The following is an 18,714-nucleotide window of genomic DNA, read 5'->3' as shown; positions in this document are numbered from 1 at the left end:
AGCAATGGCTCAATTGGAAAACTTTTATACATAAAGTTTAGATTCTTATATATATATATATATATATATAATAATACTTTTTAGTGGAAATTGTCAAAAACACCTCAGTAAGTTTGCAATATCGCTAAAAAAACACCCCGCTAGTTTTAGACCCTCAAAAAAACCCCTTCCTTTGAATACAACGATTTTTTTAAACCCCCAAACATCTAATAGTGATCGATAGAGTTAATTTGGAATTTTTTTGACTGAAATTGTCCTCATGGGAAGTTATGGCAAGTGTGACAGGGTTTGACTATAATGCCCTTGAGTACAATGAGCTTTCTATTTGAAAACGAAGCTTCTATTTAAAAATACGAGCGTATGAGGTCTGCTTTTAAAAACGAGTTTCCTGCTTAAAAAAATGAGTTTTCTATTTAAAAAAATGAGTTTTTTTGTTTAAAAAAATTGAGTTTTCTCGCTTAAGAAATGAGTTTTCTGCTTAAGAAAAGAGGTTTCGCTTAAAAAAACGAGGCCTCTGCTTAAGAAATGAGTTTTTCCGCTTAAGAAACGAGGGTTTTGTTTAAAAAAATGAGGTCTCTGCTTTAAGAAATGAAGTTTTTTTGTGCAGTATTTATCACCCCCAAAAATCTCTTTATCGTAGCTTGATCGGGCCAAATGAGACAAAAACATGCGACTCACAATCACAAACCACGCTGCATGAAAAATGGGATTTCATGTTCGAGAAAAAGGTGCAACCTTCGATGCATTCGCCGACGACGAGGAGCATGCGGTCTTCCCCGAGGTCAACGACGAAGAAGATGAAAGAGATGAGGTCGACGACTGTGGGAAGACGATGAAGACGAAGACGAAGACGGCGAGATCGAACCCCTTATCTGCGCCGCTTCCTCCCTCCGCTCCTGCCACCGACTTAGGCACCATGGATCCAAAACCCCGAACGATCCCTAACCCTAACCCTATCGCTATCCATGTCATGCGGGTCTCCGCAATGAGAATGGTTCCGCTTTCAAGTTCACCTGCCTTATCCGACGCCGCCATCAAGACCTCACCACTCCGACCACCGAGGAACGCCGCCAACCGGATCGCCAACGCCAATAAAGATTTTCTCCTTTAAGACCCCACACGAGCACGCCACCTTCGAGATCGCCGCCGATCCGGAGCTCAAGACTCAGCTGCTCAGCGAGATCGACTGACGACGAGATACTCAACGTCCCCTACTCAACGAGGTCTCTGCTTAAAAAAAATAAGCCTCTGCTTAAGAAATGAGTTCTCTGCTTAAGAAATGAGTTCTCTGCTTATACGCTTGTTTGTCTTTGTTTAACTATCGATGTTTCGCTTAATATATTGCGCTTTACGCTTTAAAAAAAGTGCTTAAATATCGCTGTTTCTATTTAAATACGCACGAGTGCAACCCTTTCGATGCCTTCGCTCGACGACGAGGAGCATGCGGTCTTCCCCGAGGTCGACGACGAAGAAGATGAAAGAGATGAGGTCGACGACGTGGAAGACGATGAAGATGAAGACGAAGACGGCGAGATCGAACCCCTCACTCGGCACCGCTCTCCCTCCGCTCCTCGCCACCGACTTAGGCACCATGGATCCAAACCCCGAACGATCCCTAACCCTAACCCTATCGCTATCCATGTTGCGGTCTCCGCAATCGAGAATGGTTCCGCTTTCAAGTTCAAACTCGCCTTATCCGACGTCGCCACCGAAGACCTCACCACTCCGACCACCGAGGAACGCCGCCAACCGGATCGCCAACGCCAATAAAGATTTTCTCCTTTAAGACCCCACACGAGCATGCCACCTTCGAGATCGCCGCCGATCCGGAGCTCAAGACTCAGCCGCTCGCGCGAGATCGACTGACGATGAGATACTCAATGTCCCCTACTCAATGAGGTCTCTGCTTAAAAAAATAAGCTCTCTGCTTAAGAAATGAGTTCTCCGCTTATACGCTTGTTTGTCTTTGTTTAACTATCGATGTTTCGCTTTAATATATTGCGCTTACGCTTAAAAAAAGTGCTTAAATATCGTTGTTTCTATTTAAATATGTACTGAGTGACCAAGATTAATTGGTTTTTATATCCGGGATTAATTTATCATGTAAATATTTGTTTTTTCTCGCTTTAAATATTAATGTTTTTTTGTTTAAAAAAATGAGTTTTATGTTTAAAAAAATGAGGTTTCTGCTTAAGAAATGAGTTTTTCTGCTTAAGAAATGAGGTTTCTGCTTAAGAAACGAACTCTCTGCTTAAGAAATGAGTTCTATGTTTAAAAAAATGAGCTCTGCTTAAGAAATGAGTACATGCAAAAAAAGGAATGCAACAAAGAATGAAAAATGTATGCAAAAATGTTTAAGGGCAATGATGGAATTTCATAACGCAGGGGTAAAAAGGAAGTGAAACAATAAAGGAAGGGTTGTCTCGAGCGATGCAAAAACTCACAGTATGCTTTGTGAAGTTTTTGAAATTATCGAGGGTAAACAGTAATTTTCCCTACTTTTTATATACTTTATATCTATTTCCTTTAATATATATATAGACACCCACATGTGAGGTTATAAATTTAGAGTTCACATATTTTTTGCATTTGAAAATATTGAATATTTATAAAATATTTTTTTATTTTTAAAATTATTATATAATTATATGGCTAATAATATACTCAGTTTAAAAATATTTTTTAAATAAACAGTAAAACATGTAACTCTCATACAAAATTTTAAGATTTGAGAATTGACTCTTTCTCAATGCATAGATGACACAAAATATAAAAAATATATGTGTGAAAATGGCTTGTCGGTATCATCAATATATATACCCATGTTTTGAAAACCGGACCGGACCGGCCGGTTGGACCGAAAACTGGAACCGCCCATAGCTCGGTCCGGGTTTTTAGAATTAATGTTGACCGAATTTTTGAACCCGGTCAAACCCTGCCAAACCCGTGAACCGTCGGTTGGACCAAAACCGGATGGAACCCGGTTTTCAATTTTTATTTTTGTTTTTTTGTTTTTTTTTTTTTGTTTTTTTTGTTTTTTTGTTTTTGTTTTAAGAAAGGACTTAGGGCATGAATTGGCTCTTTTTTTCTTCTTCGATTTCATGATACTCTTTGAGTCTTGATTTGTCGAAAAATATTATTTGGATTTTTTTGAACTTTGGAGTTTAGAGGTATGAGAAAATAAAAAGAAACTTGTAAATTGTTTAAGAAGTATAGATCATTTAGGACTTATTTTTATTTTTATACTTTTTATTTTTAATGGTAATGATGATCAAATATGAGAATTAAATTAATCATACTTAGTTCTAGTTTTGTTTTTGAATTTTTTTGTTCATGCCTTGTCTCATCCTCACATAATTAGTAATTTAATTAGTTGTTTAATTTATGTAGTTATCATCATCCATTTATGATTAATAGATTAAGAAATAAAAAGGTTTAGGGAATTGTATTTATTGCTTTTATCTAGATTAATTATTTGAATCTTCAACTATTTTTGATAAAATCATAATGATATTAAAAATAAATATTTAAGATAATTATGATTAAAAAAATATAATAAAGTTTGTTATTATATATATATATATATATATAGTATATATATAATATTTAAGATAATTATTTATTTATGACGTCATCCGGTCCGACCAAAACGGGTCATCTGGTCGAACCGACTGACCCGTGACCCAAATATGAGACCGGTTCGCTATCCGGTCCGGTTTTAAAAACATTGATATATACACACACATGTATATAATTATATATAATCAAAACTTAAAACAAATATATGCAAAGAATATTCCTTTGATTGAATAATGAATACGAGCATTATTCTTTTGTCAAGTAGGGAAACTCATTCCACTTGTGGCACTGTGGAATCTTTTTTGGAATAAAGTCATTAATATAAGTTATTAATTACAAAATAACATTATTTTAATTGAAAAAAAAAATAATTTAATTGGTATCAATTAAATGGAATTTTATGAAATAAAGTTTTCCACTTATTCAAATTTTATAACCCCTATTTTTAACTTATTCCAATTTCCTTTTTATGTTCTAATGAATGTTTTATTTGTAATGACTGATCTCCTTCAAATGTTAAATTTAAGTTTGAGAGTAAAAAGCTTGCTTGAACTAAGTTTTTGTTGATATTGTTTGCCTTTAACTTTAATTTTCAATCAATAAAACTTCAAACTCTAAACAATATATGACCATCAACAAACATAATATGTGGACTTTAATGGTTGATTCAACAAGATTAAACTTACCTTTATTAAGTACTAGAAAGTTGTCTTATGTCAAATTGATAAGATGCTACCATTGAATTTTCAATGAGGTTGGATTGACTTAAATGATTCGATAAGATGTGATTTATTGCTAAATTTGATTTTTAAAAAAAAATGATAATAGGGCATTTAGAAAAAAAAATTCTTTAAGATAATAATTTCCCCACTAGTTATATGGTAATATTGATTGGTTGTTTCCCAATCATATTTCTCAACCAAAACTAACTCCATTTTAGAAATGAAGCATCTTACTTATTCATTAAAAACCTCTAAACCAAAATTTTAGCTATATACATAGGTAAACGTAGGCAAGCATATGTAAACACTATTATGTAGATAATGCATCTTGTTGTAAGAGTTTGTGATACAAATGTTATTTTACTTGACTAACATGAAAATTTTTTTGAGATCAATTATGGTAATATTAATGGAGGGGGGCCTAATATGATAGCCCACCATTAGTCTGTTTGTGGTATAATGGCTCTTTCGCTGTGGTATGGTTATGATTAGAAAATTTAGATAATCAAACTTCACAAATGAATTTAGCTCAATATGGCTTGTAGTCAACTTAGAACTTATTTAAATACATTTTTAAGATTTTATTGTAATAAAATAAATTTTGGCAAACTATGCCATCACTGTTATAGTTAATTTAAAATATAGAGAAATCATCTTCTTTCTTCTCTACTTATGGTTTTTTGTCGGTTTTGGAGTTGTCACTTGAATCTTTGTGTTTTTGTTTTTTTATGAATAATAACTCTATCATTAGTATTAGAATTGTTTTTTTGAGGGAGGGGGTGGGAAGATCAGATAATTCTTTAATATTATAGGCCTAAATCAAGGCTCAACATTATGTTCTTACTTGTTTTAGATTTGGACTAGCTGACGGAGTATGTGCAAGATCCAATCACTTGATGTACGCTTTGTACTGGTATCATGATCTTAATTGATGAAAGTAGAAAATTGATCAGTTTAAAATTAGCAATGTGATGATCAAATACTTTAAAACCAAGTGTTTCAAGTTACATAGGGTATAAAGGGCAGAGTATTATTTAAAATGTAATTTCAGTTATTAAACGAGTAAAAATGAGAGAGGGATTAGGATGGATAATATTGAGATTGGTAGAAGTAGAGGTTTTTAATACCTATACTCTATCATCTAAAATAACAATGAACTCATAGATGACCTCACAAATGGCTAGGATTAAAGCATGATAGCTAGGTAAAATAGAGAGAAGTAGGGATGTCAACAGGGCATAGATTCACTAGGGGATACAATCACTGGCCCTAACCCCAAATTTGCCCATCCCCCTACCCTAACCCTGAACCTGAATACGGGGAATTTTTTCCTGTCCCCATCTCAGGAGGAATTTTTTCGGTTCAAGAATTCCTTGACCCTAATTAATAAATTGAAATATTATTATTTAAACAAAATTTATAAATATTTGCTAAAAATACCATAAATTTTTTTAATAATTAAGAAACTCATTTACAAATATGAGCAGTTGACATATTAAAGGCCTAACACAAAATACCAACCAACACATTTAGATATTTATAACATAAAATATAACACATGTACATATATATATATATATATATATATATATATATATATATATATAGTTTAAATTCCCCGGGCCCAAACCCGGCCCCCGAAAAATTTCCCGACTCTGGCCCTGACAAGGCGGGGAATTGGGTTCCCCGTCGAGGGGTGAGGCCCATTGACATCCCTAGAGAGAAGCCTCTAGAATTTTGTGTAATCATAAAATACCTCTTGTATTAAAAGGTTAGTTTTAAAGAACAATTATTGGGCCAACTATGACATATATGGTCATAATATTAGGCAGGTAAGAAACAATATACTTAAAAGATGAGTATGTTTGAAATGAGATCATTATTAAGATGATAAGAATATGTTATGAGATGGATGCCACGCTTTACTAGGAAAGACGGATTAAAAAAAAATTTATCTGAAATAGATTAGAATAGGCATCTATTAGTGACAAGTTAAGAGAGATCATTATTAAGATGATAAGAATATGTTATGATACGACTAATTAATTGATGATCCCATAAGGATAATGGAAGCGCTTTAGGTATAAGGGCAACAAAAGACATAAAAATAGACCTAAAAAAGTGTTTGGTAGAAACTTTACATAATATTAAATATTTGTTCTTGTTAGAAAAATGTAGAAATGAAAAATTCATATAATTGACCCAAATAGTTAGGACTTAGGATGACTAATGAATGACCTTTGTTGTTGCTCTTGTTGTTAGAAGTTGCTTATTATTTTAGCTATTTTAAAGTAAGTTCATATTTTTATAAGAGTCGCGGCATTAACTACATCGGCTTTAGAAAGAAATAAACAACTGTGTGTGTATATATATATTCGCTTTCATTGATGTGGTGGAGCAAGGGACCATCCTCGTTTCATTTAGACATTTGAATATCATGGGGATAGAAACATTGACCCGCATCATCTTTTTCAAATATTGCAATAAAATATAACTTTGTGTTTCTTATAGTAATAATTGAGCTTCTGTTTTGTCACCCTTACCTCATCTTCATTATTGATATTAAAAATGCATATATAACAAAAGGTAAATGATCTTGCCTGCATGCAAACAAACAAGTGGCATTCATACAAAAGTACTGATTTCTGTTCAAATTAATATTGGATGGCATAAAAACAAACATATATATATATATATATATATATATATATATATAGATAGATATATATAAAGTGAAAAATTTTATAATTGGGTGGTGGGAGGATATGAAGTTGGTTATGCATGCATATATTGTCATGCAAATAATTGCTTTAAGTACTATATATGGTTTGTTGTTTCTTTGCTTAATATAGAATTATATCATATTTAAGGAAAAGTTAGGTTAGATATGGTGGGTGGGTATTTTGCAATTCATGGATAACGAAAGGTAAATGACCTTGCATGCATGCATGCAAATTAAACAAACATGTGGCATTCAAACAAGTTCTGATTCCTGTTGATCTAGTGGATGAGATAGAAACAAACATATATATATATATATATACTGTAGAAAATTTTATATTGGGTGGTCGGAGGATATGAAGTTGGTTTTGCATGCATATATTGTCATCAAATAATTGTTTTAACTATATATGGTTTGTTATTTCTTTGCTTAATATAGAATTATCATACTTCATGAAAAGTTAGGTTAGATATGGTGGGTGGAGTTAATGTACATTTTGCAACATTGGAAAGGTTGAATTAAAGGGAAGGAGTCACTTAACCCCTCTGAACATGCAAGGCCATTTGGCTTGGAATTAATTTTTATTTTTATTTTTGACTAAGGACACTAGGTTTGAATTAGACTAGGGTTATAATCATTGACGTGCGTGAGAGAAAACTCTCTTAAAGAATCTGGCTCTACTAACAAAAAACACACTCAATCGTCATACCCTTTCATATTTTGAGAGCGTGGGAGAGAACTCTCCTGAGAAGCCTGGCTCTACCAACGAAAAACACACTCAACTATCACACCCTTTATATTTTGCGAAAATAGAGTATCAAACATGTGTTTCACCCGAATAAAAGAGACTTAAGTAATGCTGAGCTATATCCCCTTTTATATTAACCCTCTAATTATTGAAAGGCTTTGATAAAAATAACTAATTAATTTTTAAAGAATGCAAAAAAAATAAAATTAAAAAGTACATAAACAGTTTTATATATTAAGTCTCTTATTTTTAGGAGTGATCATATATTTATCTTTTTAGGGCAATGATAAATATTCTACGTAGGTTATGTCAGAACAAATGATTAAATGTACTTTTGATTGATGAACTGTAATGAATTGTTTATACATTCCCTCTAAATTCGTGTACTGTAAGAGGTTATTTCAATATTATTTTTTATATTTATAAAATGTACAATATGCCTCATGTACTGTCATTTTTATTTACTTTGATCTATATTGATAATATGGCATCCAAATGGAACATCCACACATTTTTGTTATTTTTGAAATGCTTATTAATTATGTGGACATCATAATTGAATTCTTTTATTTTGATAAAAGTTTTTTTTTCCACAAATGGGTTACATACCGACTGGATCGGTTAAATTGGCTCAAGTGTAAAAAGTGAGTGTGGGACATTTAAATATACAGAATTTAAATCACACTAAATGCAATAGTAATAACTACTCTCCGATGTGAGTTTGAGCTTACAGCTTGCACCTTGTATCATCGAGTGAAGACATATAGGTTGGACGATCAATTTTTGGTCTATGTGCATGTTCTTTTGACTAACTTGCATTTGTCGCGTTTGTAAAAAAAAAAAATAAATACTGGCTAGAACATTGTAATTTTCTTATCTAGTGAATCATTTATAGACCTAATAATTTTATTTAAAATTTTCCATATATATATATATATATATTATACTCTTTCTAGTCATTTTTACTTGTCCTATTTTAGAGGGTTTCTTAGATTTTTTTACTCCATTTAGAAAATTTGTGAAACATTAAGTATTATTTTTCTAAATTTATCCTTTATATTTATATACCTCTATAACTTATAATAAATTATATTCAACTACATATTTTTTAAAAGCATATTTCAAATAAGAATAATCTTGGAAGTTAATACAATTTTTTTATAAAATTTAGATTGGCAACTAACTTCAACCGATTTTCTTAACTTACATGAATTAGATAAAATGAACAAGTAAAAAAGATATGAGGAAGTACATAATAAATAATATAATTACATACACACACCGCAGAGGAAACAAGATTTAAATCCATGATACAATCTCCTTGCATGCAACAAAAAAAAAAAAAAACTATTGTAATAGTACTCTACAGTATATGTACAATATTATCAACCCTGGATTTGCATATTCACCATTCTCATAATATTCCACCACACCAAATAGTGGTTGTTAGAAATAATGATTCATTTAGATCTTCAAAAGCTAAATACAGTCATAAATCTTCAGTAGAATTGCAGAAAATTATTATTATATGTAAATCAACACAACTTTTGCAAGGAGACTTCACAAACGTAATCCTCACCTTGTAAGATCACCCTCATTCAAGCTAAGCAAGAAATAACATAAAATTCCAAGAACACCAACTACCCTCTTAGAAGTCTCCACTTTGAGAATAGTAGCCCCAATCTCTTCTTTACTCCCTGTCGTTCTCTATTTCTTCCTTCTCTTTTATATGGCGTGGTAAAATGTACCGGGCACATTAACTGAAGAAAATATAATTAAAAAAAAAAAACTCCACTCTTATTAAAAAGATGTATAAATAATTATAATTTTTGCTAAGATGAGCAGCTACGCAGCTAAAAAAGACATGTGCATGCACAAACTTTGCCAGACTAAGGGGGTTGCACACATGTGGATCTATTGACCACCAGCACATAACCACTATTTACACTCTCTGAAATATGTCTTTACCTACAATTTGAACTCTCACCACTTATGAAACATTTTAACAGGGACTCAGAAATAGACCACTTGGTCACTGGTTAAATAATTATAATTTTTTAGTAAGATATACATATATTAAGCCCATTTACTTAAAATCACTCCATTGATGCTCTTGATGCATCACCCATCCAAACACCATAAAATCTCTGCCAATATTTAATTATTTAAATAAATACATCAATATTTGAAATTTAAAACCCATTAATATTAATGAACACCAACAATTAATTAAAAGAAATAAATTTTTTTTAAAAAATAATAATTATAATTAATATTAATTATGAGCTTTATGGATTTAAAGCCCAAAAAGGCCCAGGTCCATCAACACAATAAACGCATTTTCAATTTTCCCGCGCTTTTCATCGCGAAAGAAAACGAGAACGGCCAAGAACTCCGACGATCATCACCATCGATCGATCTTCTTCCGCCGTGGATCCATCGCCGGCGATGACGTCCGATCACAAGGACGACGTCGATCGCCTCTTCGCTTGCTTCAAATGCGGCACCTCCACTCCCGGTGAGCTCTCCCCTCTTCCCCTTCTCTCCAAACCCTAATTGTTGATCCCTGATGGTTCTGATTTTGGCTTTTATGAATGCTAGAATCTGCTCTCAAGGAGAAGAAATCTCGTCATGCTTCGAGTTCCGAGAAGTCTTCCCGTATTGATCGGAATCCTGTAGATTCGGATAAGGCACGCTCTTCTTTTCTCCATTGCTTTCTTTAGATTTGGGCGCTGTTTGGAAGATTTTTTTTTTTTTTATAGATGTGCATTTTCTTGACTGTAAATTTCGTTTTATTTCTCTCTATCGAGTCATGAATGAGATGAGTGCTTGATTTGGTACAGATTTTGAAGTTTCAAGGCTATTTCTTTTATATGTGGTTTGCTCGTTAAGTAATGATTTACCTGCTTGTTCCTGAAATTTGTGCGCATTCAATGAGCATTCTCAATATTATGCCTTGAAGAGGATTCGAACCTCCACGCTCTTTAGCACGAGATTTTGAGTCTCGCGTGTCTACCATTTCACCATCAAGGCATCTTGAAAGTGAATTGTATTCCATGAATATGATATCTATCTAGTGTCATATATGACAAAGGTGGAGTATTTCTATCGATCGGTCATATAGGCCCGAGTCAGACATCAAATTGCTTCGATTTGCATTATCCGGAGGATACCTTATATATATCAAAAAGATGTACAATCAAACCTATTTCTCGATTCAATAGAAGCCCAAATGAATATGGTACCCAAATAACGATAGATATTCGAACCCTCGGTAAACAAAAGCCTACATAGCAGTTCCAATGCTACGCCTTGAACCACTCGGCCATCTCTCCTGCATAATATAATGTTATTATTGACCAGAAACCGAGTGAATAGCGAGTCATTCATATTATATTATTGCAATTCGAATGAAATCCAATCTGATTCAAATATTTCATATCTCTCCTTACCAAAAAGAATAGTTTGAGTGTAGGATCCCCATCTTTTTTTCGAATTAGTCTGGTTGTTTTTATGTTATTTCGTACTGTACAATTCCTGTGTTTGTGGGATCATTACCCTTCGGGGTAATGAAAAGAATTATAGAATGGATTGCTAATTAATTATGCCTAGATCTCAGATAAATAGAAATTTTATTGATAAGACCTCTTCAATTGTAGCCAATATCTCATGGAGATTGAATTTGGCATCCTGACAAAGCCCCAGACTTTTTTGCAATTGGATCGATAGTGTGTACCATCGAAATTGATATGTTGAAAGGTTGAGCACATGATAAATAATAAAGGCCAAATGAGAAAACTTGTTTTGTTAGATAAAATTGAAAGCTTTTATGGGTTTATTCTGTTTGTATAAGGCGTTCCTTAGTTTTCTGGTTGTTAAGCAACTTTTACTGTCATGGGAACTATGTATGGTTTTTATTGACTGTATTAACATCATTGCTTCCGGTGCCATTAAGGTGTTCACCTTTGCTAACTCTAGCTGAAGTTTCATTCAGGAGGTTGTTATCCTTCCTCCTTAATTTTATGTTTATAAAATGTACCTTCTGAAACTCTTTGAAAATTAGGTTTGCAAAGGGCATATTTGAAAGTTAATGTGTAATATGATAACTGAACTTCAAAACATATTTTTATTTTCCCAAGTCGAACTTTTTGTAGTGATATGAAATAGGGCATCTCAAAATGTATTTCAATTAATGGAGGGATTATCGGTTTGGAGTATTGCATAAAGTATACGCTCCAAGTTATTGATAGTAACTACCTGTTGAGCATTTGCAGTTCTTAGTTTATTTATGTTAGGTTTTAGAATGAAGCTGTCAGTTAATGATGCAGTCATCTTCTTTCCAGCTTAGGACATCAGCATCATTAGCTATCAAGCTTAAGAGTGGAAAACAGATATCTCCGGTTGTCTTCTATGGGTCTCCAAATGGTGCTCCAGTTAAACGACCATCACAGTTATTATGGTTGTTACGTGAAATTCGTGTTGATCTTAGAGAACAGAACAATTTGCTAGCTAGGTATGTGGCTAAAGTATACTTTCGTATAGAACCTTGATTGTGTTTTTATAATTATCTGTTGTCTCTCATGTAAGTTCTTTATTGATATTTGGTAATATTTGATGCATATCTAGGAAAGAGGTCTGGGCCACTTTTCCTAGACAAGAAGAAGCAATGAGATTTTCTAGAGCTCATGCACAAGTGAAAATCTTTTGCTATCAAGACCATTTAAGCAGCCAGAGAAGATACCTGGTTTCTACATATGATGAGTTTTGGCGCAGGTCAGTCTTTTGCTCATCAAAATTACCTTTTTTTTTATTATTATTATTATTTTTTTATTTCCTTTATTATCTTAACAAATTTTTTTTTTTTGAACACCCAAAATAATTATGGTAGACAGAAAAAGATGCCGGATGACCAAGCAATAACACCTAGTGTTTCTGCAATCACATTTAGACGATGTAGGCAGTCACACTCAGAAAAAGAGGCAGTTGCACTTTTAAAGAGGCATAAAGCTAAAGAATACTGCATTCATGCATTCATTAACTGATCCCCAAGAAGATCTATTTCTCTTTTGTATAGATTAGAGACATGATCCAAGTATTACTACAATAGGATATCAGGATATGATCTATTTAAATTAGAATAAATCTAGACTAATGGACTTACTGATAACTCAACTTGAAATAGAATTTAAAGCAAACCTACCAGATTTGACACACTTCTACAAACCAGCTGGAATTACCAAATTAAACCCCTTATGAAACTTAACTCTCAGACAACTCTTAAAATTAAATCATGATAAATAATATTGTCAACTATAATCTGCATTATCCTGCATTAAAGGTAACAGCTTCTAACATGAAAAAAAATTGGTAAAAAGTTACATATGAAGATGGAGTTACTCTCTTTGAGCATAAAGAAACTTTAACCTTTTATCATTTTTGATAGTTCTTTTTGGATACTGCATATAGTTGCTTGACTAATGATTGTTGAAAATTTTTTCAGGTATAGTGTTATGGATTCGAAATTACGCCACCACTATGAAGTTATTCAAGAGGTAATTGCTTGATATGTTGTTGTCTAGGTTTATGTAAAACAATATAAATATTTGTCAAGCACTTGCTATTAGATGCAAACCAAATACATAATTTGGCCTCGATTCAACCCAAAAGTTTAAGTTAATATGACGAGAGACCCATGCTTATATATTTGGAGCTATATGTTACCAAATTAACTGGTATGGTACTATTAGTTACTTAATATGCATTCTTGATATTGTTGGTCTATTTTAAGTAGTTGTGTTGCAAATAAACCAAACTAATCAGGATTTAATATCATGTTAGGTGCAAGCAAAATACATTATATGGATTTTATTCAACCCAAATGCTTAGGCTAATTGGATGAGAGAACTAAGCTTATACTGGTTAATCTAATACTAGACACCAGGCTAAATTTCTTAGTGTAATTTTTTATAAAAGTAAAGATCCTATAGAGTTGGCTGTGGACATATGTAACTAGGTCTGGAGTTGGCAAGTTCTGTAATTGAATGAAAGGATACAAGATCCACGTGCTAGTTATGGACACACGCGATTAGGCTTACACATTGTCAATTATGATTAAATTCTAGCTTTATATTATATTTAAACTAGTATTTTTCCTAGTTATTCCTGCCTAAAATAATTACATATACACAACAGATACTCCTGACAAAAGGCAAACAAGATAGATGCTGAATTAGTAGCTATTAGGCAAAATAACACATGAAACATACAAATCAAAACACCTTGGTAATTTCATATGTGTCCATCATCTTAACTTCAACTTATATTTGCTTTAAGCTTACCTCTGCATTATTTTATGTTACTTTTTTTTTTTGTCTTTGATTCAACTTCGTATTTGTGGGAGTACTTGGTTGCTTGAATAATAGATTTGTTCCAAAATTTGCATTATGTTTTGTTTGGGCGTTTTTGTCAGCTATGTAATTAAGCTCCTTAGTTGATTAGTATTGTATAAATAAAACAAGAGTCATTGTTTTGCATGAAAATAGTTTTTGATGTCTTTTTGTTGGGTGTTATCAGTTTGATTCTTGGTTATTAATATTTTTGCCCTACGATGGTTTATTTTTCAGGGGTTGCCTTGCCATATTTATTTTGATCTGGAATTCAATAAGAAAGTCAACCCTGGAAGAAATGTGGATGAAATGGTTGATATTTTGATATCATTCACTTTAACTACTTTATCCAATAAATATTCCATCAGCGGAAGTGAAGAATGGGTCCTAGAACTTGATTCATCTACAGAAGGTATGGTATTTATGCTATTTAGTTTTTATTCACTATAATGGCACAACTTCTTATGACACAAAATTACATAATGCAGTAGGAAGCGTTTAGTTAATGTTGAGCAGTCTAAAGTTGCAATTGAGTAAATTGGTTTGAGGCCTGCATGCTGCACCTTTCTAATGCATCCCAAAATGCTGTGCCTCTAACTAATTTTAATCATTATTGCCAATTTCTCCAAAACATTGAAAATAAAAGGTTAAAAACAAGAATGAAAGCATCAACAAGATTGTGATGCTAGGTTGGCAAGAAAACTAGAATGATGCCAAAAAAAAAATCCCAAAAGAAAGAAGTCCCCAAAATAATACAGTTGTGATGCATGAAAAACCCAACAAAAGCTGGAGTAATGCCAAAATTTTACAACTTCTCCAAAAACTGGAATAAATGTGTATGACAAAACAACAAGCATGCTAACTGATATTAATTTGTCATACCTGTCAGAAAAGTTTACAACATTAAAAAGGGAGCAAAAAAGCACTGTTGTAAACAGTTAAAATCGATGGCAATATTGATGATTGCATCACAAACAAAGCCGTAAAACATATTAACGATACCATTGCTTCAAGATTAGCTTAAGCAAGCACCAGGCAACCCATCCAGGGCAATATCATCATAACTTCAACCAACCTGAGTGTTTAGTTTCATAAGATGTAAAAACTTACTCACCCAACAGGCTTGTTGTTTGAGCTGAGTTTTTCTAAGAAGCTGTTCAAGTTTATCCAAGGAGATTTGGATGCAAATTAGTACTAATGAGAATCTTCAAACAAACAAAATTTCTGCATGTGATTAAGTAGTAGTTCATTTCATTACCTGCATAATTTTTTTACTTTATCTTCCTAATAAGGGAAGATACACCAACATCCTCTTTCCTTAACATAGCCAAAGCCCTGCTATGCCATTGGGAAACAAAGCCCTGCTATAACATTGGGACATCATCAAGCCACCTGTATCATGAAAAAATTGAACAGTGAACACTATTTAAAAAAAGAGATTGGCAAATATAGACACACACACACTCAAACACCAGCACATGTGTTGCTAGAGCTAAATCATTCCTTTAGCACATGGTTTTATTTATTTATTTATTAGTCTTGATTTGAACCTTGCCCTAGCTAAAGTTCTAACTAAACTACGTAACTCAAGCCCAAATGATGTGGTTTAAATAAAGTCTAGGTCCAGGGACTTCTTGTAGCAGTTGTGATAGGGCTAGTTTTGGCTGGTGTCTAGCCTAGCCATTGACATCTCTAAGACAAAAGGAATAATTGGTATCCGAGTGTTTTTTTTTTAAGTGAATTAGTGTAAGTTCTGTTGCATGAAGCATGGAGTGCTTTTGAAATCTTAATCATTTGTTTAGTCAGATGGGGGTAACAAAACTATTGGAAGTTCAAAATTTTAAATTACACTGCATTGGCAACATATAATTGCAACTTTAATTGTATGTTTAAGTTGTAGGTGGGTGCTTTAGTTCTATAATGTATATTTTGTAATTGGAAATTTATCTCTCTTTTGCTTTTCGTGGGTTGGTGATAGAAAAATTTTCGCGTCATTTGATCATTCGCATACCAAACACTGCTTTTAAGGACAACTCACATGTTGGAGTATTTACTTCTGAGGTATGTTAACATTGCTTTTTGTGCATTAGGATACAAATAACTTATCATACTTTGCATATGCAAGCTATATGTGTGTTATTGTTTCTTGTGTTAATGTTTACCATTTTATTTCTCTGATAGATTATGATGTTTGCGGCTGTAGTTATTAAATTTGATTTAAGGGTTCATGTAATTAAGTCTTGAATTCCACATGCCTAACCCATCACAACTACCTATTATCTATAGTGATTGTATGATTGTTATACCGAGTTCACCCTTATTTATTAGTGTGATATGAGCTGGATGTGCACGAAGTGCATAAACAGCTTGGGAATGGGGCAATTGAAACCTTATAATGCATGAGAACTGCCATCCTTTTGTCTATGTTATTGCGGCATGACATATATGTTGCACAACCGCAAGCGCACGGTTTTGCCTAGTAGTAAATAAGTATCGATCCCATGAGGACCAAGTATGATTACCAACCTATTGCAACAAGGGGTTATCTAGACAATTAAAAAGGTAGGAATTGGAAACAACAAGAAGCAGGGAATAAAACACAATCAAGACTACAGAAACACAGGGCTGTGGATTACACTTCAGGTTAAAATAAACTTAGGTTTGGGAACTCACCACAAGGTGTAACATGAATAATGTGCTGGATCTAGACTAGATTTGGGTAGATCTCTTGAAGGGCATTAATCCTAAGCTACTTGTCACTCTCTTTCAAGAGATAACAAGTTAGGTCTTGATTGGGCCATCTCCTACTTTCGTGGTAGATAAACCTTCTCAAAACCTGAATAAGTACAGTGATTAAGCAAAAGACCCTCAAGAATTACCTTTCAGTAAATTCAGGGTGATTAAAGAGGTTCCAAGACCCAAGTTATCCTTACAGTCAACCTAGATCTCTAAGATAGCAAGCAATGCTTTCACAATCACAAGCTGTGTACACAAATCAGAAATCAACTCAAGAAATCTACCATTAAGCATAAAAGATCCATACAAAAAGAGTATCAACACATCACACACCCAACACCTTGGGCTAATCCCAAACCTAAGAAAAGTTCTACTCACACACCATCTCAGTTACAAAGAGAAGATAGAAAGAAAAGAAATTATGCAGGAAACAACACAACAAGGCTGAGAGGACTCCCTATGACGTCTACAGGGGTCTGATCTTCAATCTCCAACTCTCCTTTTTTCTTCAGCCTTCTTCAAGGTCTTTAGAGCTTCTTTTCTTCTTTTTCCAGCCGCCCCCCCTTTTCCTCCTGCCTTTCTTGCCCTAAAACCCCACTCTTGGTCCCTTTTTATAGCCAGAGATAGAAGCTGGGCCCCATATAACTTTACAGACCACAAGTACTTCTCGCAGACCACAGACGAGTTGTGTATCTTCACAGTCTCCAGGTTTCTCAGCCAATTCCAGCAGTCTACAATTAAAACAACTAAAGAGAGTAGTTTGTACAAAAAGAGAAGGAAAACCATTATGAAGGCTAGGAAAAATGCATGATTATTAGCTAAATGCATGAGGTTAATAATGCAATTTGTAAGTGCAACAATATATATCTTAGAAACAAAATGGTGAGAGAAGATGAAGAAAAAAGGGATAATATATACTTCTTTTATTTGGTAGCTTTCCAAAATATCCCAAGTTTTAACGATGCAATTTTTCCTAGGTAAGATCATGTGCGTATACACGATATGGTCTCATGTTTTTTTGGTATTGTTCAATGTTTTAGAGTGCATGCAGGACTTTTTATACTCCATGTTTGACTGATTCCTTGGGCCATTCCTATAATTTGTTACTTGTTCAACATGGATCTGAATATTATAGTACATTTGGCCCTCCAGTTTGAATACTACTTATTTGTGTTGATCTATCTCTGGAAGACAATTAGGAGGCATTCGTTACTAAACAATAAGAATCACATACTAATTTATGTTAAGTTAGAAATTATGCCATTAGACTGTATTATTAGTCTTATATAGAATCTCCACTAATTTCACTAAATTTCTTTATTGCTTCAAACTCACTTGCGAAATGTTTATGTGTGTGGGCTTCACCATATCATTGTTAACTTTATCCTTCAGGTTTGTGCAAATATTGCTAGTTTGCGAGGCAATGATCCACAAGTTGACAAATTGTACATTAAGAAAGAGTCAAGTTGTACAAGTTCAGAGACTCAATTATTTTTGGATGGTGCTGTTTATACTCGTAATCGTTGTTTCCGTCTCGTGCTTTCTTCAAAGGCAGGGAAGGAATCATTCCTTTCGCCAACGGAGCGTTTCAAATGTAAGGGTCTGGTATGTCAGCAATTCCATAATTGATAATGAAATTTTCCTCACTAACTTTCGTTTGTGTCAAACTTTACGTTCATTGTTTTCCTGGTGGAGTCATTAATGCATGTTCAGTGATTGAAGTCTGAAAATAAGTTTCTCATTCCTCAAATCTCCTTAGAGAGCTATAAGGTATATAAGTATAAATATACCATGAAAGCAACAAACTAATTAATAAGACAA

The 18,714-nt window shown here is 33.3% G+C and overlaps 1 protein-coding gene and 1 non-coding gene across 2 annotated transcripts in view; one reads left to right on the top strand and one right to left on the bottom strand.

Annotated features, from left to right (window-relative positions):
* The first annotated feature begins 10,153 nt into the window (after positions 1-10,153).
* Positions 10,154-18,714, top strand: part of LOC120277212 (DNA-directed primase/polymerase protein) — a 37,850-nt gene continuing 29,289 nt past the window's right edge. Inside the window, exons 1-8 of the mRNA XM_039283969.1 lie at positions 10,154-10,289; positions 10,373-10,461; positions 12,115-12,284; positions 12,398-12,544; positions 13,272-13,323; positions 14,395-14,569; positions 16,136-16,218; positions 18,286-18,498. Coding sequence (XP_039139903.1) covers positions 10,220-10,289; positions 10,373-10,461; positions 12,115-12,284; positions 12,398-12,544; positions 13,272-13,323; positions 14,395-14,569; positions 16,136-16,218; positions 18,286-18,498 — 999 coding nt within the window. The 5' untranslated portion in view covers positions 10,154-10,219. The remainder of the gene's footprint in view (positions 10,290-10,372; positions 10,462-12,114; positions 12,285-12,397; positions 12,545-13,271; positions 13,324-14,394; positions 14,570-16,135; positions 16,219-18,285; positions 18,499-18,714) is intronic.
* On the bottom strand, positions 10,724-10,804 carry TRNAL-CAA. The gene has a single exon. It is a non-coding gene; the product is annotated as a tRNA-Leu (tRNA).

Source organism: Dioscorea cayenensis, chromosome 2 (genome assembly GCF_009730915.1).
Source record: "Dioscorea cayenensis subsp. rotundata cultivar TDr96_F1 chromosome 2, TDr96_F1_v2_PseudoChromosome.rev07_lg8_w22 25.fasta, whole genome shotgun sequence".
In the NCBI taxonomy this organism is placed as follows: domain Eukaryota; kingdom Viridiplantae; phylum Streptophyta; class Magnoliopsida; order Dioscoreales; family Dioscoreaceae; genus Dioscorea; species Dioscorea cayenensis.
Note: the sequence above shows the minus strand (reverse complement) of the source record. Positions and strands in the feature narration are given on the sequence as shown.